This window comes from Trichomycterus rosablanca, chromosome 10 (genome assembly GCF_030014385.1).
Source record: "Trichomycterus rosablanca isolate fTriRos1 chromosome 10, fTriRos1.hap1, whole genome shotgun sequence".
In the NCBI taxonomy this organism is placed as follows: Eukaryota; Metazoa; Chordata; class Actinopteri; order Siluriformes; family Trichomycteridae; genus Trichomycterus; species Trichomycterus rosablanca.
The window spans coordinates 12,475,996-12,503,917 of NC_085997.1; the positions used below are offsets into that span (position 1 = coordinate 12,475,996).

Here is a 27,922-nt window from a genome sequence, read left to right on the forward strand (position 1 = left end):
CTTTTGTGATACACTGTATATATATAGTACCTATAGTTTTGTAAAAACATTAAAGTAAAAAAAAAAAAAAAAAAAAAAACTAAATTGCAATGTGTCTATTGCTTTTGTAACTACAAAGTGCTTCTATATGGTAAGTGGAGCTGATAAAATGGACAGTGAATGTAGAAACAAGGAGGTGGTTTTAATGTTATGGCTGATCAGTGTACATGCAGCATGAAACTCAGGCTGGATCAGGCTGCATACAGAGCAGGGGAGAGCTGGTGTGTTCCAAATCACATTCTATATACTAAATAGTGTGCTACATTAAAATTTGACTAGTGGAAAAATTGTGGTACTAGGACTACATGCTGTGTAGGATTTTGTGTGTGGATTGAAACACAGCCTTCCAGCAGCCCACATATAGTGCATATACTGTTAAGATTTCAGTTCAGCTGTAACCAGGGGGGGATGAGAGGTGTTTGTGTGTAGACAGGCTGTGGGTCATTACCATGATAATGGGTACTAAATGGCTCACAACAGGGGAGCGGGGGATCGAGAGGCTAGAGTCCCTTGCGCAAAAAAGCGTAACTGTAGTCATTCTAGTGTTAATTGCAGAGACAGTTGATGAACTCCTGGATAACTTTAACGTGAAAATATTGACCGTCATGGATGTGGTTGCCCCGGTAAAAGTCATGAAAACGTTGAGCAAACAGAAAGCACCAAGGCGTAACACAATGATGGTAATAGCTCTGAAAAGAGAATGCAGGAGAGCTGAACGTAAGTGGAGGAAAACTAAACTTCAAATCCACTATGATCTCTATAAGCAAAGCCTTTGTAGTTTTAACTCGGAGTTATGCAGGGCTAGACAGCTGCACTTCTCTAAGATCATTAACAGGAACATCAACAACACCCGCACTCTATTCAACGTGGTCGACAAGCTTACAAATCCTCCAAAACAGATCACGCCAGAACTTCTGTCCACAGAGAAATGTAATGAATTTGCTCATTTCTTCTGTGAAAAAATCCAAACTATTAGACTGACCATCAACGCCACTCAGTCGAACGATGAAACCATGCCGCCCCTACAGACACCTAGAAATAACATGACTATTATGTCACAATTTAATACAATAGACCAAAAAACACTGGAGAGAACAGTTCAGCATCTTAAATCATCGACATGTCTCAACATACTACCATCTGAATTTTTCTAAACTATTTTTAACTCTGTAAAACTGATTTGCAACAAATAGTTAATGGCTCACTAGCATCAGGCGTTTTCCCAAAGTCACTGAAAACAGCTGCCATTAAGCCACTCCTAAAAAAGAGAACTCTGGATGCGTCTGTGTTAAACAACTACAGGCCGGTCTCAAATCTTCCTTTCATAGCTAAGATCATTGAGAAAGTTGTTTACAATCAATCAAGTCAGCAGTTTTTTTAATTCCAGAGGTAATTTTGACAAATTTCAGTCAGGCTTTCGAGCTCACCACAGCACTGAAACGGCTCTCATAAATGTGTTAAATGATCTACGGCTGAATACTGACTCGGGTAAAATATCAGTTCTGGTTTTACTGGACCTTAGTGCAGCCTTTGACACTGTAGATCATAAAATACTGCTGGATAGGTTGGAAAACTGTGTTGGACTTTCCGGAACAGTCCTTAATTGGTTCAGGTCTAATTTAGAAGACCGGAGTTATTTCGTCACTATTGGCAGCTGTGAATCTGACAGGGTGGCTATCACATGTGGAATCCCCCAGGGATCAGTTCTCGGACCTCTTCTGTTCAATCTTTATATGCTGCCATTAGACCAAATGCTACAGGCTAACAACATTGATTACCATAGTTATGCAGATGACACACAGATATATCTGGCTCTCTCACCAGATGATTACAGCCCAATAGATTCACTGTGCCAGTGTCTGGAGGACCAAAAATCAAGGGTCTAGTGTGCCAACAAGACCTAGAGAAGCTGATCCATGCTTTTATCTCCAGTAGGGTGGACTATACTAGACTATACCATATATATATATATGGACTGTAATGGTCTCTCAACTGGACTTCCCAAAAAGACCATTAAACAGTTACAGCTCATTCAGAACGCTGCTGAGTTTTATCTAAGACGAAGAGAACTGAGCACATCACTCCAGTTCTAAAATCTCTACACTGGCTTCCAGTTAGTTACAGAATAGAATTTAAAGTGCTGCTACTGGTCTATAAATCACTGAATGGGTTGGGCCCAGAATACATCTCAGAAATGTTTAGAGAATATAAACCTAGTAGATCTCTTAGATCCATGGACTCAGGTCAGCTAGTTGAGCCCAGAGTCCAAACTAAACATGGTGAAGCAGCATTTAACTGTTGGGCTGCATATAACTGGAACAGACTGCCAGGAGATATTAGATGTTCCTCAAATGTAGAAATGTTTAAATCCAGGTTAAAAACGTTTCTTTTTTCTTGTGCCTATGATTGAGCTCAAAATTTTTGCTATTACCGTCATTTTACCATATTTCTTTTAGTTTTTCATGCTCTTAATAATTCCTTTTATAGAGTAGTGTACATTCTAAATTGTAGGGTATATTTTACTATATTTTCTTTTAGTTTTAATGTTTTAATTGCTAATCACTTGTTTTAATTTCGTATTTCCCAAATTGTAGGGTATATTTAACAATATTTTCTTTAATTTTTCATGTTCTTAATTTTTTATCTCTATTGTTTGAATTTCATGCTCTCTTAATTGTAACTAAATGTTTGCAAGAAGTCTTTCTGAGGTTCTAGATCTCACGAATGTTTTAATGCTTTTAATTAAAATGTTTTCCTTATGTAAAGCACTTTGAATTGCCACTGTGTATGAAAGGTGCTATACAAATAAACTTGCCTTGCGCTGGTATGAGTGGATCAGACACAGCAGCGCTGCTGGAGTTTTTAAACACCTCACTGTCACTGCTGGACTGAGAATAGTCCACCAACAAAAAAATATCCAGTCAACAGCGCCCCATGGGCAGTGTCCTGTGACCACTGAAGAAGGTCTAGAAGATGATCAACTCAGCAGCAGCAATACGTGAGCGATCGTCTCTGACTTTATATCTACAAGTTGGACCAACTAGGTAGGAGTGTCTAATAGAGTGGACAGTGAGTGGACATGGTATTTAAAACTCCAGCAGCGCTGCTGTGTCTGATCCACTCATACCAGCACAACACACACTAACACACCACCACCATGTCAGTGTCACTGCAGTGCTGAGAATGATCCACCATCTCTGTGGTGGTCCTGACCATTGAAGAACAGGGTGAAGGCAGGCTAAAAAGGTATGTAGAGAAACAGATGGACTACAGTCAGTAATTGTAGAACTACAGAGTGCTTCTATATGGTAAGTGAAGCTGATAAAATGGACAGTGAGGGTAGAAACAAGGAGGTGGTTTTAATGTTATGGCTGATAGGTGTAGATCATCCTGTGTGCAGACAGTGAAAAGTGTTTGATCCGTCTGAATCATTTGCATAGGTTTAGTTCTAATAAATCCAAACCTTAAAGAATCCCCATACTTTCTAAAAATGTACCAGTGATGGTAAATCAGGGATCAAATTATGCAACCAAATATCTAAAAACATTAAAGGCTTAATGACAAATTGTCGCCTGGAGAAAGCAGATGCCCCTCTAAGCCTAACCTAACGTCTCTAGTTGCACATCAAGGGGGGGGCTCATAAAGTTAGTGTAAACAGTCGTAATAAAAAATATGATGTTATAAATCTAAAACCAAATAACAGAGTGGCATACACATTGCTGTTTGTAATTGAAAGGTTGACTCTGCCTCAATGGCCAGAACCAGTCAGGCAGACAAAGCAGGACAAATCAAATGACCTTGTGTAGACTCAGTGAGGCATGGAGGCTAAATGCCAGGATGTTTCACTGCCATCTCTACACAAATAAGAAGCAAACTGACCAATCTGCTCTTCTGAGAAGAGGAATCTTGTTTTTTGCTAACCCAGACAAGTACAAAATCATGACCACACAGTAATATTGGTCTGAGGAAGCCAAGACTTGCTCTATCAACACATTTTCACACTTGAACTAAACAAAATGTTACTGCAGCACATGTGACAGATTACAGTAAAGTTTTATACACAGCCGTGTCTACTTAACAAGAACCTGCACGTCACACACTAATGTTGAACGAGAGGGTCTGACTCACAATCTACATTGTAATTCATCCCAAAAGTGTTTGATTGAGTTGAGCTCAGGGCTCTGTATGGGTCAGTACAGTTCATCCACACCAAACCCAACCACGCCTTTATAGACCTTGCTTTTCTGCCACTGCGCTGTGTTGGCTTCTGGTTGCGTCCAGCTTCTGGACTCTAGGACCGGAGCTGTCCACCCCGAATATAGACAAAGGCGCAGAGCTTGGGGGTTCTTGGTCATAGAAACTTGTGGTGATCAGGGATGTTGGGTTGCTGTCATTCTGCCTCTCTTGTCCGATCACTCAGGTTTAATGGTGGTGGGGGAGGTGGGCGCTGATGTCTTGTGAAACCCTTCATGACCTTGTTACATGCTTTTTAGTTATGCTGTAATAATTAGGGCTGCCGGAGTCTAAAACTCTCTGTAAAACTGATATTTTACTTAATTCACATTTTACATTTTAAACTACATTTTCTGTTGTTTTACCCCGAGGTGGTTCTGGGGGAAACCTGTTTACCCACCGGAGGTTAAGGAATGAAGTCGAGACTGCCGTGCCAACAATGCTGCTCCTGCCAGATGAGACGGAAACCTGGTGTATTTGCACCAAAATGTCCAGAACTTACTACAGACTGGACTGAATGATAACTCCAATTATTTTGCTAGTTATAACTTTTAGTTCATTTTAATTATGTGTTTGTATGATTTATGTAAATCCTATTAATTCAAGTTATTCTCCAGGCCACCCAAGAAGGATGGAGGTCCCTGCTCTGGTCTGGTTCCTCTCAAGGTTTCTTCCTGTAATTTTAAGGGACTTTTTCCTTGCCACTGTCGCCCTCGGCTTGCTCAACAGGGGTTTTTGTTTTTGTATCTGTTGGTCCTGGATTCTGTAAAGTTGCTTTGAAAAAGATATACTTTATTTGTCATATATACATATACAGGTGTACAGTACAATTAAATTCTTTCTTCGCATATCCCAGCTTGTTTGGAAGCTGGGGTCAGAGCGTAGGGTCAGCCACCTTACGGCACCCCTGAAGCAGACAGGGTTAAGGGTCTTGCTCAAGGACCCAACAGTGGATGCATAGCAGAGCCTGGATTTGAACAGCCAATCTTCCGGTTGATAGCCCAAAGCTCTATCCACTAGACTACCACTGTCCCATAAACAAACTCATTGTCTCATTTTACAATGAGACAATGTCTATTGTAAAAAGCACTATATAAATAAACTTGACTTGACTTGGCTTTGTGCACTGGGTCACAGTCATGCCATAAACCGTTCCCACAACGTTGGAAGCATATTATTCTCCATAACATCTTGGTGTGATAAAACATTAAGATTTCCCGCTACTGGAATTAAGAGGCCTAGGCCAACCCTTGAAAAACAACCCCACTGCATTATCCCCCATCCACCAAACTTTAAGGTTGGCACAACGTCAAACCCAGACTCATCCATCAGACTGCCAGATAGAGAAGCGTGATTCGTCACTCCAAAGACGTTCTGTGGAGTGACGAATCACGCTTCTCTATCTGGCAGTCTGATGAATCCACTGCTCCAGATTCCAGTGGCAGTGTGATTTATACCACTCTATCAGATGCTTGGTATTGTGTTTCGTGATGTAAAGCTTGTATGCAGCTGCTTGGCTATAGAAAACTTTGTTAAATAGTAGTCACTGACAACTCCCATCGGTTTAAGTGACTGGCCCCATGATAGTCCCCTAGTGCTCTGTTAGGGATTATCCTTACAGCTGGCTCGTACTCTGTGCCTCAGACACAGGCGTCACTGTCTACAGTCAAGCAAGCTATACGTTGACATGGACTTTTAGATGCTGAAACAACTAAACTGTAAATTATGTTTCTCTGTATAAGTCTGCTGTTTGCATTATGGTTCAATTTCAAACCGCTCCTACAGGACACGTAGTGCGCTTTGTAGGGTGTAATATGCATTAAGCCAACCTGAATGAAGTGCAGTCATATAGTGAGCAGTAAACTTTTCGGGATTCCACCTGTTAACTATATAACTAGTTTAGTATTAGCTTTATTATGAATGATTAATATGGATATTGTATACAGCTGTAGTTTTAATATCGAACAGTTAATGTACAATAAATATCACTACAGTTGTTAATACTGTACAACTGTCACATTTACTTTTGTCTACAAAGAAGTGTAGATGGAGACGAATTAGATCATAAGACAGCTCACCTTCCGGTATATGAGCTAGTTAGGTCGAATTAATAGTAAACAAACTGTACACTTTACTGAACATGTAATTGCTTACCAAAATATATCTGAATGAATAAACAATATACGCACCCTGTTAGCCATGATGTTTTATTTCTTTCCTTCTCACTTTAACAGTACTTCCAAATATAACAACAGATGAGGTACCAAATGACACTGAGAAGTGGGCTTAATTTCAAATTGCGCGTTAAACGCTACATAGGCGCAATACAAGCACGACAAGTTCCACACATCAGCTAGTGCACTAAATATTGACAAAGAAGTCGTTTGAAACATAACCTTAGTAGGTGGAGTCTGAGAGTCTGCTGTGACTCTGGATGTGCCAGCAAGTCGGAAGATAAAAGTAGTGCCAAAATAAAAGTAACTCCAAACTTTTGTCGTCTTTAACTCCCTTTAAAGTTACTTTATAATAATATAGTAATTCATAGTATTGTATAATGTTTAACCTGTGTAAAAATAATCTGTTTGGGTGTGGGTCAGTGTCGTCTAGGAAAAATCAAATTTTAAATTTAAAACAGCCGCTCAGGTGGCACAGCGGTAAAAACACACACTGTTCACCAGAGCTGAGATCTCGAATACATCATATCGAATCTAGGCTCTTCCTGCTGGCTGAGGCTGAGCGGCCACATGAACAATGATTGGCCTCTTGTTCAGATAAGGGGCAGGACTAAAGCCGGATGGGGACTCTCTCTTAGACTAGTGCGATTACGACCTCTGCTGGCTGGTTGGTGGCCTGCACGGAGATGGGAAAGGAGTGCGGTAGAGGGTGTGGCTCTCCGTACACAGCAATGTACTGCACTGCACTCGTCAAGTGTAGGTGATAAGATGTTCGATGGCTGTGCACGTGTGGGAGGGCGTGGAGCAGCCTCATCCTCCCCAATCAGGAGCAGGGACCAGCATTAGTGAGAGGATGATTGACGGGCAGAAATTGGATGCGCTAAAATGGGATGAAAAAGGGGGCAGTGGGGCATTTTTTACCCCTAAGATGACACAAGAGTTAAATAAATAAATTTAAAAAACATAATAAATAAAAGTATGTATTAAGTAATTAAATAATTATATTAAAAAATGAAAATTTTGTGAATGGCACGGCGGCTTGTACTTTGACATGTTCTCCTCATGTCCTATCAGCTTTTAATCAGGTATTTTGATTTTCCTCTACCCCGAAAAACCTATTAGTATGTGAGTAAATGACTGAGTGAGTAGTGGTAAATTAAATATTGCACCAAATTATCAACAGTTGTTGTCTTCACTTATTTCTCGTGGTTTTCAATTATTAATAGTATGTGTTTTATAATGTTGCAAGCCCAAACACAGTTTAAAAACATTTCTACACTTTCCAACATAATATATAAAATATAAAAATAAATATTGACAAATGAAGGACAGAAATAAGGACTTATTTATTTGGGTGGCATTGTGGTGCAGCAAGACGTGTTTGTGTTGCACAGCCTCAGGTTTGGATCCTCACCTCTGGTTACTGTTTTTTTATTATGATTATTATTTTTATGCATTTTCTCCACTTTTTCTCCCTTTGTAGCACGTCCAATTGCCCGATTACGTCATGCTTTCTCTCCACCATTGCCAATCCCTGCTCTGATTGAGGAGACCGAAGCTAACCCACCCCCCCTCCGACACGTGGGCAGCATGCCGTATGCATCTTATCACCTACACTTTGACGAGTGCAGTGCAGCTCAGCACTGTGTACGGAGAGACACTCCCTGAGAGCACTCTTTTCTCATCTCTGTGCAGGTGCCATTAATCAGCCAGCAGAGGTCATAACTGCATTAGTTATGAGAGAGTCCCTATCCGGCTTAATCCCACCCATATCTGAACAACAGGTCAATCGTTGTTAATGTGACCGCTCAGCCTAGCCGGCAGGCAGAGCTGAGATTCAATACGATGTATTTGAGATCCCAGCTCTGGTGCCAGCATGTGTTTTTACCGCTGTGCCACCTGAGTGGCCTGGTTACTGTTTTTGGGTTTTCTCCATATTTGTCAGTATTGGCTACATTGTGTAAATTGTAAATGAGGACATGAGTGAATAATGTCAAATAAGTAAGTAGCACCAAATTACAGACAATAATTTCTATATATATTTTATATATTTCATTTATCACTTTTAAAATTATGTCGGCACAACAGTAAATTGTAATAGCCCAATACTGCTAGAATCAAAGGTTAGAATCTCCAGCAGGGCTATTAGCCAATGGTGGAAGGTAGTCAAGGCCCCACAATGGATAACGTCGTGCCACGGGTGTGTTAAAGCACTGCACCCAGTGAAACCGAACCCACCTGGACCCTGAGCAGGACAAAGCAGTGTTAAAATCTAAGAATGAATGATTATATCCATATGTTTCTGCATTTCATAAGGTTTTTATAATGTATCAGCTGTAAACACAGTTTAAAACATTAAAAGAAAAGAAGAATTCATTTATTTAGTTGGTGGACTTGATTGTGCTACACAGCTTCAGGTCCTGCTTTGGATCTTCATCTATTATTACTTTTCTTGTTACATTTGACATATCCTCACATTCACCAAGCGCACTGCACACATCACACCTGTTCTTCAACAGCTTTATTGGTTACCAGTTATCTGCCGGATTAAATATAAAATTCTTCTTCTAACATTTAAAGCCCTTCATGGTCTTGCTTCTTCTTACCTCAGTGAGCTGCTCTGTCACCCTCAGATCATCTGGCACTGGATTTCTGACTACACTCAAATTTAAACTGTCATCTGTGGGTGGCAGATCATTCAGTGCTGATGCCCCTAAACTCTGGAATTCTCTCCCACTATCACTTAGTGACGGTTCCTCTCTTTCTTCTTTTAAAACTCAACTTAAAACTTTTCTGTTTACTTCACATTACTCTTCCTAAAGGGAATTTTTTTTTTCTCCCTTCTCATGTATGTAAAGTGTCCTTGGGATTGTAAAAGGCGCTATATAAATTAATAAAATAAAATAAACATATTATTATTATTATTATATCATTGGAGGGTGGTTGCAGTACCTTCACATGAAACACTATAAAACATTGGTATTATAAAACCTCCACACATTGTACAATATTGCACTTTTTTTTATCTACTATCCAGTTTACCTTAACTGTTAACATGAAGCACTTCCCTTCAGTGATCAACACAGCAGAGCAGTTGTGATATTGGGCACATACACAAATATTGGCTCAAAGTTAACAAATTGCAATAAATCCTTTTGAAAGATATAAAATTTTGCATAAAATATAAGGTGTGGACAGGGCTTTTTGTTCTGAGGTAATTTGTTGTGTATAGTTACTGTACTAGTAAATCAAATTACATTGTATCTTACTTTTAGTTTCTTTACAGGAAATGTAGGAAGTAACATGAACTATATTGCATACCAGCCCAGAGTTTTACCCAACTGAGATGTCATTGCATGACAAAATCTAAAAATGCCCCTATTATGAAAGTCTGATCAGCATCTAAATACCTGCCAGTTCTGTGAACAACAAATTAACACGTTTAATAAATACATTATTTTTGGTGCAGGGTGGCACAACAGCTAGAATATGTACAGCACAACAATATGGTTCTTAAGCTTTTAGATGTAATCGTCACCTCTGGTCACTATCTGTCAGGTAATTCATGTTTCCATGTGGGTTTTTATTTTTCGAAAGTTTCTTTTCACCTACTAAAGACCCAACACATCACTGAGCAGGATAAAGCAGTCAGTAGAAGTAAATGAACTTAATTGTGTGCTATTATCTGCTGTAATGACTTAAGTGAAGATCTGACTACATTTGCAAGTTTGAGGCTGCCATGCCAGTAATGCTGCTTCTGCTAGGTATGATGGGTAACTGCCGCACCTGCGCTTAAAATGTCCAGAACAAACTGGTCTGAAATGAGGAAGAACTTGATTTCTTCCTATTTGTCATTAGTTATAACATTTGTTTAAAATTAATTTTTAAATATCTGTGGTTTCACTCAGGAGTTTTTCTTTGCCACTGTTGCCCTCGAGTTGTAGGAAGTTCTTGGTTTTTCGGTCCTGGAGGCTGTAAAGTTGCTTTGAGATAATGTCTACTGTGAAAATTTCATTTATTTATACAAACGTGATTTGGTGAGTAATCATTACAAAGAATTTTGATCATTTTAAATTTAAAAGTTTTAATTTTACACAAGTATAAAATGAATCACTACAAGACAGGATTTAAATGTGTATTTTATTCTGATGTTTCTTGAAGCACTGATGAGTTTTACATTATGGCTCATTGCAAGGCCAGTGACTCATGACCAAATAAAATAACATAAAATAAAATAAACAGCTGATGGATATGAAAACTTGAGCACCTTTGAAATATCTTCCAGTTTGTCCCTTTGTTTTTAAATAACCTATGAAGACTAAGTAAAGAATTGCAAATATGTAAGGGTCGTCATGCAGGTTTAAAATAATGTTAGATGAATTCATGTGAGAGCTGATCATTCACAGATTTACTGTAGCGTGAATCTGTACACCTCATACTGCACTGATTGCCAGCTGTGATCACTGTTAAAACTGAGTGTTAAACTGTGTGTTAAAACTGCACTAGCAATGATGGTGGAGACATACTGTACATATGCATTAGAATGAGTGATGTAAAAAACACAATTTAACCAAACCTAAAGGCATTTTACAATATATTATTTCTACCGTGGACGTCACAGTGGTGCAGCTTAGGGGACCAGGGTCTGATCACTGACTCTGATCACTGACTGTGATACTTTCTTTGTTTTTTTCCCTGGCTTTCTCATTTAGTGCCAATAAGTAAACCGGCTACTCTAAATTTCTCCTTGAAGTGAATACATGAGTATCAGTGGTGTCTAGTGATGACACACTGGGCTCAGGCTCTATAGAGTCAGGTTTACTGAGGATGAACAGTAGTGCCACATAAAAACCAAATGATTAAAAATATAAATCTGTTCTGTATATAAATATACAGGATTAAACAGAGACAAATTCAATCTGTATAAAACACTTCAATACTCACCATAGTTGCAGAAAAGCAAATCATGACATGATGATACAATATTGACATGATATGAATATTACCCAGCCCTAATACATATTCACACTAAATTATTTGTAAGAGCAAACAGAAGTACCTTACACCCATAAACATTGGAGATTATAACTGAGAGGAGCAGTTGAGCAGTTTTAGGCAGATTGACAGGTCCTTCTACAGTATAGCAGGCAGGTTATACTGCAGTGGTCTGTTCATTGCAAAGTGCAATTTTTCAAACTAAAACGTCTTTTTCCTGAATGAATCATGCAAGCTCAAGTCAGTTTTTAAAAGCTTTACATGAGTTTTTGTAGTAGGTTTTCCAGTGTTCCCATTTTAAGTTGCCCTGTCCCAAGGCAAAGCATGAGAGTTTCAGTGTCATTACTGGTTATGAATTGGTCTACGTTTTATTGGTCAAGGTGCTGGCTGCTTGCATGACACGGTATCGCTCCCGCAGGTTTCGTCGTCGCATATGTTCACTGGTGATTTCCAGAACATTCTGCTCAGGAAACCAGCCCTTTTGCCCATCAGACAATCTGATCCCTTCATACCATCCTGATGAGAATTGAGAAAGAGGGTAAGTGTTAAAAGTACAAGAGTTTTACATTTACAAATTAATAATTTTTTTTATCTATGGATCCTCCCCTACGCACCCCGGCCCCCCCAGCACCCGTGGGATGCACTGCAGTCAGCATGGCTCCAGATACCTGTGACAACCTACCAGGACCTTACTAAGTCACTCCCAGTTCGTCTAGCTGCTGTCCATGCTGCACACGGCGGTTACTCTGGATACTAGCTGGTGGTCATAATAATGGGACTCAACTGTGTATGTCATTTAACAAATGCTTTTATTATTATTACTATTATTATTATTGTTGGTATTAATATTATTATCATTATGACTTTTAATTGTGACTAAATGCAGTGCAAACAATTGCAGGTTAAGAGCCTTCCTCAAGGACTCATAGTTACAACTTGGACTAACCACATTCTGATCACTAATGATCACTAATGATGGGGCAGTGGACAATGCGTCCACTGCCCCATCAACATACCACTACCCAATAGTCTAAAGCAAAAAATCTAACATGTGGCAACATTTAAATATAGTATATGTGCTGGACTCAGGGTGGCATGCTACCACAGCTAGTAGAGTAAGTGCCGGACAGCAATTGATTAAGTGGACCTGGATTCTATTCTGTTGACTCACTGGTCACTGTCATTAAAGCGTTTACCTTGTTTTCTCAGTTTCCAAAAAAAAAAAAATCTGTGTGTACTGCAGTTTCCTCTCTAAAATAAGCATGAGTGCTGCTGTACATTTCTTTCTTGGTGTGTGTAAGTGAGATAAAGTGTGAGTGTACGTGTCCTGGCAATAGATTGGTGTCCTGTCTGCCTTGTGCACAACTAATCAGCTTCCAGCTGCCAGTCATGAATAGTCTGTGGCACAGTCAGAGCATATTTTGAGCATATATAGTCTATGACTTGTGACTTATTCCAAAAGTGATTTTAACTTGGATCTAAGTGGTAATAGGACAACCAGATTGTCATTGTAATTGCAATGCATTGGTAGTTGAGTGGCTAAGGAACTGAACAAGTGATCATAAGAATATTGGTTCAATCCCTATCACTGCCAAGATGCCATTTTTTGGCCCCTGAGCAAGACCCTTAACCCTCATTTGCATGTATTGGTCGCTTTGGATAAAAGAGTACGCTAAAGGCCGTAAATATAAAAATATGATGCCTAATACAAATCTAAATACTGTGATAAATTGAACACTCTTATTATACACTATCTATTCTGAAGTAATGGAAGCACCTTCCTTTCTGAGGTCACCACAGCGGAGCAGTTGTGTTTTTGGACACAGACACAATTATGCACATGAAATTTATTTTGAATATTTTAATGGCTTCATTTGGTGAATTTTATTCCCTCTGGGAGTCAGAAATGAGAAAGCGCTTACTGATGTAAATCCTATTACTGTGAAATACACTATATGGTCTAAAGTATTGGGATGGTCAGAGAGCTGGCTGAATGAAGCAGCCACAGCAACCTTCACCTCAACATCAGCAAAACTAAAGAGATGATTGTGGACTACAGGAAGCGACAAGAGGATGGACATGCCCCCTAAATCTGGACTTCAACCTCTCCTGCAGTATTATTATGCAGTATTATTATTAGTAGTAGTAGTATGTTCACTATGGTTCAATGTTCACAATGCCTGCAATGTTTACTTGTTTACAATGCATATCTGCACTGCAATGTTCACTAGGTTTACAATGCATATCTGCACTTTAACTGCAATTTCTTACATATATTTTTCTATATTTTTCTTGTTTATATTTTTATATACATATACAGTATAAGCCTGTTTATTATATTGTATTATATTATTTTATTTGTATTTTTTTATTATAGCATACTTGTAGAGCTCCCGAGCCTCCCAATACACATTTCAATGTACAATTGCTGCTAACATTTGTACAAATCACAAATAAACTTGAAACTTCAAAACACCCCTTCTAATAATTAAACTCAATAATAATTGACATGAAGAAAAGCTTGGTTTACAGAAACTCCAGTGGCCTGCACAGAACCCTGACCACAACCCCACTGAACAGCTTTGGATAAACTGGATCAGTAATTGACTGCCCAGCCACACAGATGCTCTTTTGATTTAATTGGCCCAAATTACCACAGACATGTTCAAAGTCTTGTGAGAAGCCTTCACAGATAAACAGCAAATTCTACAAATTGTGTGCTATTGTTATGGAATTTAATCAAATGTTGATATATATATTTTTGACAAAAAGTCTAATTTTATCATATGATTAAGCTTAGTTTGATTTCTGTTTTTTTACTTGATAATTCTTTTTAAATAATAACATATAATATAATAACAAATAATAACATAAAAAGCCTGTGGAATAATGAACAGTTGAGTAAGTAACTTAATTGAATTTGCAATTAGTATTCGGTTGTGGTTGTCATGCCAGTATTTTGATTAAGTGCTGTAAATGCTTCCTATCGTTACTTGTCTGGGTGAATTATGCTTAGTTCACACTACACGACTTTTGCCCTGATTTTTGCTCGGCGACTGGTCTGCACTAGATTTGCCAGCTCGGGAGCAACTCTGCGTTTGCTCGGCAATCGAAACTCGGCTCTCGATCGCTATGTGTGAACTGCTCAACAGCTCGATCCAAGCGGCTCGCTGACCAAATCAAGATTTTTAGCATGTCAGATATCTGATCTGAGTTGACGACTGGCAATGAGTGCTATGTTGAACAGCCAGTGAGAACGCAAGATACGGTGTGAGGGGAAACGCAGGGGAGGTGTGTAAAAGGTGGTACAGGGGCTTAATATAGTTTATATCAGAATACATCAACACACACAAGTTTTACAGTATTTCTGACCTTATCGTTCTCTACAAAACACCAACGCTGCATTGCAAAAAATATTTATTAACCTCCAACTCACTATAGAACAATCCAAGCCAAATCCACTCAGATTCATTTATTTTTCCTCTGTTTTTTCTCTGCACATCAGCACACAAACTTTAATCGCTCGCTACTTGTTGACGTGCATTTTCAGACATGGTATCATTAAACCTTTCATCACATCTCGCGTTTGTTTTCAAATGTAGTGTGTGAGACCAGAGAAGCTCGTCTGCGATTTCAGTTGGTGATAGATGGTGTAGTGTGAAACCCCCTATCGCCGATCAGTCGTGTAGTGTGAAAGCCACACCGACTTGAAAGACTCCCGATTACAAGAGATCCAGTTGTGTAGTGTGAACTGTACAGCGACCTGACGACTTGGAAATTCGTGTAGTGTGAACTTGGCATTAGTAGCTGATTGCTTAATATTTCTGCTCTGTCTGCTTTGCCATTTAAGTCCTGCTTTGGCCTGTGTGACAACACCACTGTACATAAGAGTTAACAGTTATTAAAATATAAAAGGGAAAAACACTTATGAAAATAGACTTTTGGTTTAGTGAAGTTGAGTGTAAGGGCCCATGTTTGAGCCAGGATCCAATATATATATATACAGAACAGCAGAACAGGCCTCACCCTCATTGGTTTTGCGGATGACATTGATGATCTCAGGGGGCTCTAGATTTAGCTCGTCAGACTGCGTTGCCACATATTTCTCTACACACTGCACCTGTGGACAGTCTGAACACACACACAGATGAGATGTAATAGTGTACAAACATAATTACATAGTTTCTCCAACACATTAAGCACAAACATCTGGGTTTAATGTGAGCAGCTGAACTTGAAATTACATGCAAATTACAAATCTAATTAGCTTTCACACTGGAAAAAAAGCAAAAAAAAAACAAAAAAAAATGAGTAAAACAACATTTGGAGATGCATAAAGCCAGCAGGCTGTTGACATCCTAATGTGTGTGGCACAAACCAAGTGAACAGTACAAGCCTGAATGCTCTTTGATATCCTGTTGGGAGCATTTTGTTGACATGGTCTGGTTCCAACAACATGAAACAACATTTCTGTTCTGAAAGGATTGATTTCTTCCATCCACAGGACAAGAGAAGTTAATTATTGGTTTAATACATACACTGATCAGCCATAACATTAAAAACACCTCCTTGTTTCTACCCTCACTGTCCATTTTATCAGCTCCACTTACCACATAGAAGCACTTTGTAATTCTACAATTACTGACTGTAGCCCATCTGTTTCTCTACATACCTTTTTAACCTGCTTTTACCCTGTTCTTCAATGGTCAGGACCCCCACAGGGCCACCACAGAATAGGTATTATTTAGGTGGTGGATCATTTTCAGCACTGCAGTGACAATGACATTGTGGTGGTGTGTTAATGTGTGTTGTGCTGATATGAGTGGATCAGACACAGCAGCGCTGCTGGAGTTTTTAAATACAGTGTCCACTCACTGTCCACTCTATTATACACTCCTACCTAGTTGGTCCACCTTGTAGATGTACATAAGTCAGAGACGATCGCTCATCTATTACTGCTGTTTGAGTTGGTCATCTTCTAGACCTTCATCAGTGGTCACAGGACGCTGCCCACTGGGCACTGTTGGCTGGATGTTTTTGGTTGGTGAACTATTCTCAGTCCAGCAGTGACAGTGAGGTGTTTAAAAACTCCAGCAGCACTGCTGTGTCTGATCCACTCATACCAGCACAACACACACTAACACACTAACACACCACCACCATGTCAGTGTCACTGAAGTGCTGAGAATGATCCACCACCTATATAATACCTACTCTGTAGTGGTCCTGTGGGGGTCCTGACCATTGAAGAACAGCATGAAAGGGGGCTAACAAAGTATGCAGAGAAACAGATGGACTACAGTCAGTAATTGTAGAACTACAAAGTGCTTCTATATGGTAAGTGGAGCTGATAAAATGGACAGTGAGTGTAGAAACAAGGAGGTGGTTTTAATGTTATGGCTGTGTATATAAACCAGATCTTACACCAGCACAGCATAGTGTTTTTTTCAAGTACACTTCCAGAAACTTTCAAAATCTATACCAAGGCTCACTAAAGCTGCTTTTAGCATCAGCAGGTAAAATATACAAATGATATTAAATAATTTATTCATCCTTATTAGCAGCTTCATTCTGCCAGGGTAGTGGTAGCCCAGTGGTAAGGACTAGAATGTGGGTGGGTCAGACACCACCATTTCCAGGTTGCCACCCTGAGAAAAGCACTTATCCCTCAATGATTTGATTGTATGCTATTATAATTGTAAATTGGTTGGGCTGAAAGCTTCTGCTAAGTGTTTTTATTATACACACATGTAAATGTAAAATAAAATCAGGGTCAAAGTGGGTCTGGAGCTTACTTAAACATGCTGGGAAGAAATCTGGAAACACCCTAAACAAGGTGCTAGTATTTAATTCTTTTCCTAACTCACTTTTAGGTGCAACTTACAAAAGCCAATTCACCTAATGGTAAATTTTTGGTAGGTGAAAGGAAACACTGTGAAAATATGCCAAATGTGCCAGACAGTGAAATGAGGTTAGGTTCAAACCCAAATCTCCATGCTACTTGCTAAACATATTGCCAGACACAATTAATTGTGCAACCCTGTAAAATGACTTGTTTCTTTCCAGCACATACATATTTATCCATGAACTCACCCCAATCATCATAAATAACTTCCTCCAGCTCTCTGTACGGATCTTCTGGGTTGGGGAATGCTGCCAGCCATCTGTGCATATCAGACCTGGGTGGAGATTCAACAGGAAGGACTGAACATCTCACATAACCTGCTCTCATGTAATACATAACTCTACACTGACTACAGATTATATCATGTGACCCGACAAGGTTCATCATTCCTTTTCGTAAAGGAAAAGTTTAAAGGTTTTTTTGTGTGATTATGCATATGTATATGTATATGATTTATATGCAGTTATGCGGCCTAAAATCTACATTACTAATGATAATAACAAAAATAATAAAACCCCAGAGACAAGTTAATCTATTTTTATTTTATTTTGCTTAATTAGTAGCTAAACTGCCATCACTAACTGTTTATATTGGCGGTTTGTTGTCAGCCAAGCACTCACGAATAATGAAACAGACAGAGTTTACCTACATTTCTTTTTTTTCTCCTTTTATTTATGCATTTTCTCCCATTTTATCCCGATTTAGCGTAGTCAGTTTGTCTTCCGCTGCTGGGGGATCCCTGATTGCAGTCGAGGTGAGTATATTGCTGCTCACGCCTCCTCCGACCCACGTGCAGCCCTTAGTGAAACCCTTTTTACCTATGCATTCTTCACAGGCACCTCTCTATCTGCTAATCAGGATCCTTACACAGCATTTAAAGACCCCACCCACATACAGAAGTCCGGTCATACCGCCCTAGCAGAACCGTGTCTGCTGCAGGCTCTGCCAATTATGCCTGCTAGATGGCACCCAGCCGACCGGTGGCAACGCCGAGTTTTGAACGCTTTTGTGCTAGTGGAATATCCCACACTGTTCACCTACACTTACACAGCGTATAAAGACACACCCACCCACACATAGTCTGACCCCCACCCTGCAGATATGGTGGCCAATTGGTATCTGCTGCAGGCACTGCCAATTATGCCTACTAGATGGCATAATCCGGTGGCAACATCAAGTTTCGAACCGGGGAGTTCAGGAACTCGGTGCTGGTGTGCAAGCGGAATATCCCGCTGCGCCACCTGGGCGCCTTACTTACACTTCTACTTACACTTCCAGCTTCCTGAGTGACTGTAAACCATGTCACATCATTTTTATAAAATACTTTATAGTTGGATTTGGGTATATTGTAAAAACAATCTTAGCCAGTACATGACATCTACATTTAGAAGTCTAAGAATTACAAAAAGGTAAAAGTATAAAATTGTGCTTATTTCACTGCCATGTATTATAAAAAATGGTTTAAATTAGTGGCTGTATACAAAAACCAAATACAACATCTTAAGAGCAAGCATTAAGGCTACAATGTAGTGATGTGCAGTACTCACTCTGACGGGGCTTTTAGGAGCCTCTCCATCATGCGTCCTTGGTGGTTCTCCAGCAGTGTGAGACAGAAGCAGTTCTCTATGTTCTGGGTCATTGCCTCTTCTCCCAGAGCATGCACCTGCACCAGAGAGCGATGGGCGTAATCTAACACCAAGAAGCGTTCCGAGCTACAACACAGGATTACACAGCACAGCAATTAAAATACAAATCTTCATCCGCTTAACAGTGTCTGTGGGTATCTGAGAAGTACAATACCATGCAACATTCAGTCAGTGGCAGTTTTTAGAATTGATTCAATACTTTCAATATGTGAGACATTTCCCATTGAGAGCAACTCTGGAATGGGAAAACTAAATTTCCCTGGTGTATGTAGAAAATGTTGGCTCTTCATTTCTCCTTATATCATTTCCTCGTTATGTTTTGACAGAATGGTGATCAGCTGAATCACACACAACAATTTACTGTATTTACTGTAATCACCAGGAACCTGCTGAGAAGTGAAACTATCATTTGTCCTACCAGTACAAACAACACATGCAAAATTCCTAGAAATTTCATTACCTAATAATTAGTTGAAGTTGAACGTCAGCTTGACAAAAATGTGTCTGACAGAATGATAATAATGTACAGTATAATGTTTTCAAAATATACTTAATTGCATAAGACAAAATAATACAATTCACAACCACTTACATTTTATAAATTTAGGATCATGTAACTTCAAATGTAGGACAATTTAATACTGATTAAAGCCCCACATTTGTAAAATGCTATTATAGACAGATTAAAACTTTAGGCACCTGCAGGCACCCTGCTACATTAGCAGACATAACATCTAGCTTCACTAAGCTTCACAGAAAGTGATAAATAATTCAACGAAACCACAACAAACCAATCAATCAGTCAGTCAGTTATTTGTAAATAATTTCATGAGTCAAACACACACACATAAATAAATGAATGATATATATATATATATATATATATATATATATATATATATACAGTGGGGGAAATAAGTATTTGATCCCCTGCTGATTTTGTAAGTTTACCCCCTTACAAAGACTTGAACAGTCTATAATTTTTATGGAAGGTTTATTTTAACAGAGAGAGACAGAATATCAACAAAAAATCCAGAAAAAAACTTTAAATAAAAGTTGTAAATTAATTTGTATTTAATTAAGGGAAATAAGTATTTGATCCCCTACCAACCAGCAAGAATTCTGACCCCCACAGACCGGTTATGTGCCCATGAGGCACACAAATTAGTCCTGTCCCTGTATAAAAGACTCCTGTCACAGAATCAGTTTCTTCCGTTCAAATCTCTCGACCACCATGGGCAAGACCAAAGAGCTATCAAAGGACGTCAGGGACAAGATTGTAGACCTGCACAAGGCTGGAATGGGCTACAAGACCATCAGCAAGAAGCTTGGTGAGAAAGAGACCACTGTTGGTGCGATAATTCGAAAATGGAAGAAATACAAGATCACTGTCAATCACCCTCACTCTGGAGCTCCATGCAAGTTCTCACCTGGTGGGGTAAGAATGATTCTTAGAAAGGTGAGGTCAGTCCAGAATTACACGGGAGGAGCTTGTCAATGATCTCAAGGGAGCTGGGAGCACAGTCACCAAGAAAACCATTAGTAACACACTTCGCCGTAATGGATTGAGATCCTGCAGTGCCCGCAAAGTCCCTTTGCTCAAGAAGGCTCATGTACAGGCCCGTCTGAAGTCTGCCAATGAACACCTGAATGATTCAGAGAAAGCTTGGGAGAATGTGATATGGTCAGATGAGACCAAAATTGAGCTCTTTGGCATCAACTCCACTCGCCGTGTTTGGAGGCAAAGAAATGCCCGGTGGGGATGGTGTTCTTGGGGTCATATCCAGCATTTCTCTGCTCCCAGCTCCCTTGAGATCATTGACAAGCTCCTCCTGTGTAATTCTAGACTGACCTCACCTTTCTAAGAATCATTCTTACCCCACCAGGTGAGATCTTGCATGGAGCTCCAGAGTGAGGGTGATTGACTGTGATCTTGTATTTCTTCCATTTTCGAATTATCGCACCAACAGTGGTCTCTTTCTCACCAAGCTTCTTGCTGATGGTCTTGTAGCCCATTCCAGCCTTGTGCAGGTCTACAATCTTGTCCCTGACGTCCTTTGATAGCTCTTTGGTCTTGCCCATGGTGGTCGAGAGATTTGAACGGAAGAAACTGATTCTGTGACAGGAGTCTTTTATACAGGGACAGGACTAATTTGTGTGCCTCATGGGCACATAACCGGTCTGTGGGGGTCAGAATTATTGCTGGTTGGTAGGGGATCAAATACTTATTTCCCTTAATTAAATACAAATTAATTTATAACTTTTTTTTTCTGGATTTTTTGTTGATATTCTGTCTCTCTCTGTTAAAATAAACCTTACTTCAAGTCATTGTAATGGGGTAAACTTACAAAATCAGCAGGGGAACAAATACTTATTTCCCCCACTGTATATACAGTATACTGTATATATATATATGCAGGTCTACAATATATACAGTGTATCACAAAAGTGAGTACACCCCTCACATTTCTGCAGATATTTAAGTATATCTTTTCATGGGACAACACTGACAAAATGACACTTTGACACAATGAAAAGTAGTCTGTGTGCAGCTTATATAACAGTGTAAATTTATTCTTCCCTCAAAATAACTCAATATACAGCCATTAATGTCTAAACAGCCGGCAACAAAAGTGAGTACACCCCTAAGAGACTACACCCCTAAATGTCCAAATTGAGCACTGTTTGTCATTTTCCCTCCAAAATGTCATGTGATTTGTTAGTGTTACTAGGTCTCAGGTGTGCATAGGGAGCAGGTGTGTTCAATTTAGTAGTACAGCTCTCAAACTCTCTCATACTGGTCACTGAAAGTTCCAACATGGCACCTCATGGCAAAAAACTCTCTGAGGATCTTAAGAGACGAATTGTTGTGCTACATGAAGATGGCCAAGGCTACAAGAAGATTGCCAACACCCTGAAACTGAGCTGCAGCACAGTGGCCAAGATCATCCAGCGTTTTAAAAGAGCAGGGTCCACTCAAAACAGACCTCGCGTTGGTTGTCCAAAGAAGCTGAGGGCACGTGCTCAGCGTCACATCCAACTGCTGTCTTTGAAAGATAGGCGCAGGAGTGCTGTCAGCATTGCTGCAGAGATTGAAAAGGTGGGGGGTCAGCCTGTCAGTGCTCAGACCATACGCCGCACACTACATCAAATTGGTCTGCATGGCTGTCACCCCAGAAGGAAGCCTCTTCTGAAGTCTCTACACAAAAAAGCCCGCAAACAGTTTGCTGAAGACATGTCAACAAAGGACATGGATTACTGGAACCATGTCCTATGGTCTGATGAGACCAAGATTAATTTATTTGGTTCAGATGGTCTCAAGCATGTGTGGCGGCAATCAGGTGAGGAGTACAAAGATAAGTGTGTCATGCCTACAGTCAAGCATGGTGGTGGGAATGCCATGGTCTGGGGCTGCATGAGTGCAGCAGGTGTTGGGGAGTTACATTTCATTGAGGGACACATGAACTCCAATATGTACTGTGAAATACTGAAGCAGAGCATGATCCCCTCCCTCCGGAAACTGGGTCGCAGGGCAGTGTTCCAGCATGATAATGACCCCAAACACACCTCTAAGACGACCACTGCTTTATTGAAGAGGCTGAGGGTAAAGGTGATGGACTGGCCAAGCATGTCTCCAGACCTAAACCCAATAGAACATCTTTGGGGCATCCTCAAGCGGAAGGTGGAGGAGCGCAAAGTCTCGAATATCCGCCAGCTCCGTGATGTCGTCATGGAGGAGTGGAAAAGCATTCCAGTGGCAACCTGTGAAGCTCTGGTAAACTCCATGCCCAGGAGAGTTAAGGCAGTTCTGGGAAATAATGGTGGCCACACAAAATATTGACACTTCAGGAACTTTCACTAAGGGGTGTACTCACTTTTGTTGCCGGTGGTTTAGACATTAATGGCTGTATATTGAGTTATTTTGAGGGAAGAATAAATTTACACTGTTATATAAGCTGCACACAGACTACTTTTCATTGTGTCAAAGTGTCATTTTGTCAGTGTTGTCCCATGAAAAGATATACTTAAATATCTGCAGAAATGTGAGGGGTGTACTCACTTTTGTGATACACTGTATATACATATACACATATATATACATATACATATATATGTATACATATACACACATATATATATATATATATACAGTGTATCACAAAAGTGAGTACACCCCTCACATTTCTGCAGATATTTAAGTATATCTTTTCATGGGACAACACTGACAAAATGACACTTTGACACAATGAAAAGTAGTCTGTGTGCAGCTTATATAACAGTGTAAATTTATTCTTCCCTCAAAATAACTCAATATACAGCCATTAATGTCTAAACCACCGGCAACAAAAGTGAGTACACCCCTAAGAGACTACACCCCTAAATGTCCAAATTGAGCACTGCTTGTCATTTTCCCTCCAAAATGTCATGTGATTTGTTAGTGTTACTAGGTCTCAGGTGTGCATAGGGAGCAGGTGTGTTCAATTTAGTAGTACAGCTCTCACACTCTCTCATACTGGTCACTGAAAGTTCCAACATGGCACCTCATGGCAAAGAACTCTCTGAGGATCTTAAAAGACGAATTGTTGCGCTACATGAAGATGGCCAAGGCTACAAGAAGATGCCAACACCCTGAAACTGAGCTGCAGCACAGTGGCCAAGATCATCCAGCGTTTTAAAAGAGCAGGGTCCACTCAGAACAGACCTCGCGTTTGTCGTCCAAAGAAGCTGAGTGCACGTGCTCAGCGTCACATCCAACTGCTGTCTTTGAAAGATAGGCGCAGGAGTGCTGTCAGCATTGCTGCAGAGATTGAAAAGGTGGGGGGTCAGCCTGTCAGTGCTCAGACCATACGCCGCACACTACATCAAATTGGTCTGCATGGCTGTCACCCCAGAAGGAAGCCTCTTCTGAAGTCTCTACACAAGAAAGCCCACAAACAGTTTGCTGAAGACATGTCAACAAAGGACATGGATTACTGGAACCATGTCCTATGGTCTGATGAGACCAAGATTAATTTGTTTGGTTCAGATGGTCTCAAGCATGTGTGGCGGCAATCAGGTGAGGAGTACAAAGATAAGTGTGTCATGCCTACAGTCAAGCATGGTGGTGGGAATGCCATGGTCTGGGGCTGCATGAGTGCAGCAGGTGTTGGGGAGTTACATTTCATTGAGGGACACACGAACTCCAATATGTACTGTGAAATACTGAAGCAGAGAATGATCCCCTGCCTCCGTAAACTGGGTCGCAGGGCAGTGTTCCAGCATGATAATGACCCCAAACACGCCTCTAAGACAACCACTGCTTTATTGAAGAGGCTGAGGGTAAAGGTGATGGACTGGCCAAGCATGTCTCCAGACCTAAACCCAATAGAACATCTTTGGGGCATCCTCAAGCGGAAGGTGGAGGAGCGCAAAGTCTCGAATATCCGCCAGCTCCGTGATGTCGTCATGGAGGAGTGGAAAAGCATTCCAGTGGCAACCTGTGAAGCTCTGGTAAACTCCATGCCCAGGAGAGTTAAGGCAGTTCTAAGAAATAATGGTGGCCACACAAAATATTGACACTTCAGGAACTTTCACTAAGGGGTGTACTCACTTTTGTTGCCGGTGGTTTAGACATTAATGGCTGTATATTGAGTTATTTTGAGGGAAGAATAAATTTACACTGTTATATAAGCTGCACACAGACTACTTTTCATTGTGTCAAAGTGTCATTTTGTCAGTGTTGTCCCATGAAAAGATATACTTAAATATCTGCAGAAATGTGAGGGGTGTACTCACTTTTGTGATACACTGTATATATATATATATATATATATATATATATATACACACTGATCAGCCATAACATTAAAACCACCTCCTTGTTTCTACCCTCACTGTCCATTTTATCAGCTCCACTTACCATATAGAAGCACTTTGTAGTTCTACAATTACTGACTGTAGTGCATCTGTTTCTCTACATATCTTTTAGCATGCTTTTACTTAGAGTAGTCAGTGTACAACTTGTATAGCAGTGTAGATTTACTGTCTTCTGAAAATAACTCAACACACAGCCATTAATGTCTAAATGGCTGGCAACATAAGTGAGTACACCCCACAGTGAACATGTCCAAATTGTGCCCAAAGTGTCAATATTTTGTGTGACCACCATTATTATCCAGCACTGCCTTAACCCTCCTGGGCATGGAATTCACCAGAGCTGCACAGGTTGCTACTGGAATCCTCTTCCACTCCTCCATGATGACATCACGGAGCTGGTGGATGTTAGACACCTTGAACTCCTCCACCTTCCACTTGAGGATGCGCCACAGGTGCTCAATTGGGTTTAGTCCATCACCTTTACCTTCAGCTTCCTCAGCAAGGCAGTTGTCATCTTGGAGGTTGTGTTTGGGGTCGTTATCCTGTTGGAAAACTGCCATGAGGCCCAGTTTTCGAAGGGAGGGGATCATGCTCTGTTTCAGAATGTCACAGTACATGTTGGAATTCATGTTTCCCTCAATGAACTGCAGCTCCCCAGTGCCAGCAACACTCATGCAGCCCAAGACCATGATGCTACCACCACCATGCTTGACTGTAGGCAAGATACAGTTGTCTTGGTACTTCTCACCAGGGCGCCGCCACACATGCTGGACACCATCTGAGCCAAACAAGTTTATCTTGGTCTCGTCAGACCACAGGGCATTCCCGTAATCCATGTTCTTGGACTGCTTGTCTTCAGCATCCCTTCCTTCTGGGATGACGCCCATGCAGACCGAGTTGATGCAGTGTGCGGCGTATGGTCTGAGCACTGACAGGCTGACCTCCCACGTCTTCAACCTCTGCAGCAATGCTGGCAGCACTCATGTGTCTATTTTTTAAAGCCAACCTCTGGATATGACGCCGAACACGTGGACTCAACTTCTTTGGTCGACCCTGGCGAAGCCTGTTCCGAGTGGAACCTGTCCTGGAAAACCGCTGTATGACCTTGGCCACCGTGCTGTAGCTCAGTTTCAGGGTGTTAGCAATCTTCTTATAGCCCAGGCCATCTTTGTGGAGAGCAACAATTCTATTTCTCACATCCTCAGAGAGTTCTTTGCCATGAGGTGCCATGTTGAATATCCAGTGGCCAGTATGAGAGAATTGTACCCAAAACACCAAATTTAACAGCCCTGCTCCCCATTTACACCTGGGACCTTGACACATGACACCAGGGAGGGACAACGACACATTTGGGCACAATTTGGACATGTTCACTGTGGGGTGTACTCACTTATGTTGCCAACTATTTAGACATTAATGGCTGTGTGTTGAGTTATTTTCAGAAGACAGTAAATCTACACTGCTATACAAGCTGTACACTGACTACTCTAAGTTATATCCAAGTTTCATGTCTATAGTGTTGTCCCATGAAAAGATATAATGAAATATTTGTAGAAATGTGAGGGGTGTACTCACTTTTGTGATACACTGTATATATATACTGTATATACATACACTGATCATATATATAATGTACACTGCCTGGCCAAAATTGCACTGCCTGGATTGAACTAAGCAAATAAGTAAGAGCCTCCCATTGGATAATTACTGCATGGGTGATGATGTTTTAGCTGGCAACAAGTTATTTAACCCTAACTGATGCAGTGAGTAGCTTCTCATTTGTTAAACAACCATGTCGAAAGACACATCCTGTGGTCGTGGAAAAGATGTTAATCTGTTTCAGAAGGGTCAAATTATTGGCATGCATTAAGCAGAGAAAACATCTAAGGAGAAGCTGAAACTACTAAAATCGGGTTAAGAACTGTCCAATGCATTATTAAGAAGTGGAAGGACAGTGGGGAAACATCACCTTCGAGGAAGGAATGTGGTCGGAAAAAAATCTTGAATGATCGTGATCGGCGATCACTTAAACGTTTGGTGAAATCAAATGGTAGAAAAACTACAGTAGAACTCAGGGATATGTTTAATAGTGAAAGTTAAGAGCATTTCCACACGCACAATGCGAAGGGAACTCAAGGGATTGGGACTAAACAGCTGTGTAGCCTTAAGAAAACCACTTGTCAGTGAGGCTAACCGGCAAAAACGGCTTCAATTTGCTAGGGAGCATAAAGATTGGACTGTGGAGCAATGGAAGAAGGTCATGTGGTCTGATGAGTCCAGATTTAACCTGTTCCAGAGTGATGGGCGCATCAGGGTAAGAAGAAAGGTGGCTGAAGTGATGGACCCATAATGCCTAGTGCCTACCGTACAAGCCTGTGGGGGCAGTGCTATGATCTGGGGTTGCTGCAGTTGGTCAGGTCTAGGTTCAGCAACGTTATGTGCCCAAAGAATGAGGTCAGCTGACTACCTGAATATACTGAGCAGGTTATTCCATCAATGGATTTTTTTCTTCCCCGATGGCACGGGCATATTCCAAGATGACAATGCCAGGATTCATCGGGCTCAAATTGTGAAAGAGTGGTCCAGGGAGCATGAGACATCATTTTCACACATGGATTGGCCACCACAGAGTCCAGACCTGAACCCCATTGAGAATCTTTGGGATGTGCTGGAGAAGACTTTGTGCAGTGGTCCAAATCTCCCATCATCAATACAAGATGTTGGGGAAAAATTAATGCAACTCTGGACAGAAATAAATGTTGTGACATTGCAGAAGCTTGTGGAAACGATGCCATAGCGAATGCGTTCCGTAATCAAAGCTAAAGGCGGTCCAACCAAAAATGAGAGTGTGTGACCTTTTTTATGGCCAGGCAGTGTATATATATACACGTATACACGTTTACAGAGCTTACCCTTTTTTGCTGGCTAAGACGAGCAGGTCATTAAACAGGAAGAGGAACACCGGGGTGAATCTGGGTTTCAGATGAAAGAGAGTTGCACCTTTTACCACCTCCTGTAGCTCTCCTCGCTTTTCCAGAAAACGGTTTTGTGAGATGATTGGTACTGCCTGAACA

At 40.6% G+C, this 27,922-nt stretch overlaps 2 protein-coding genes across 5 annotated transcripts in view; both read right to left on the reverse strand.

The window, feature by feature from the left end:
- The window catches only part of nsfb (N-ethylmaleimide-sensitive factor b), a 68,614-nt gene extending 62,008 nt beyond the window's left edge, over positions 1–6,606 (reverse strand). For all 3 annotated transcript variants that reach the window (XM_063002838.1, XM_063002837.1, XM_063002836.1), the window contains exon 1: positions 6,462–6,606. In XM_063002838.1, the coding sequence (XP_062858908.1) occupies positions 6,462–6,473 (12 nt within the window). In that variant the 5' untranslated portion in view covers positions 6,474–6,606. The remainder of the gene's footprint in view (positions 1–6,461) is intronic.
- A 3,963-nt stretch (positions 6,607–10,569) lies between these two features.
- Positions 10,570–27,922, reverse strand: part of arhgef15b (Rho guanine nucleotide exchange factor 15b) — a 37,037-nt gene continuing 19,684 nt past the window's right edge. Inside the window, exons 11-15 of one of the 2 annotated variants that reach the window (XM_063003602.1) lie at positions 27,761–27,915; positions 18,894–19,058; positions 17,535–17,620; positions 15,468–15,572; positions 10,570–11,957 (exon numbers count right to left, since the gene is read on the reverse strand). In XM_063003602.1, the coding sequence (XP_062859672.1) occupies positions 11,803–11,957; positions 15,468–15,572; positions 17,535–17,620; positions 18,894–19,058; positions 27,761–27,915 (666 nt within the window). In that variant the 3' untranslated portion in view covers positions 10,570–11,802. Of the gene's footprint in view, positions 11,958–15,467; positions 15,573–17,534; positions 17,621–18,893; positions 19,059–27,760; positions 27,916–27,922 lie in introns of those variants that run through there. The other variant, XM_063003603.1, reaches the window with a different exon arrangement.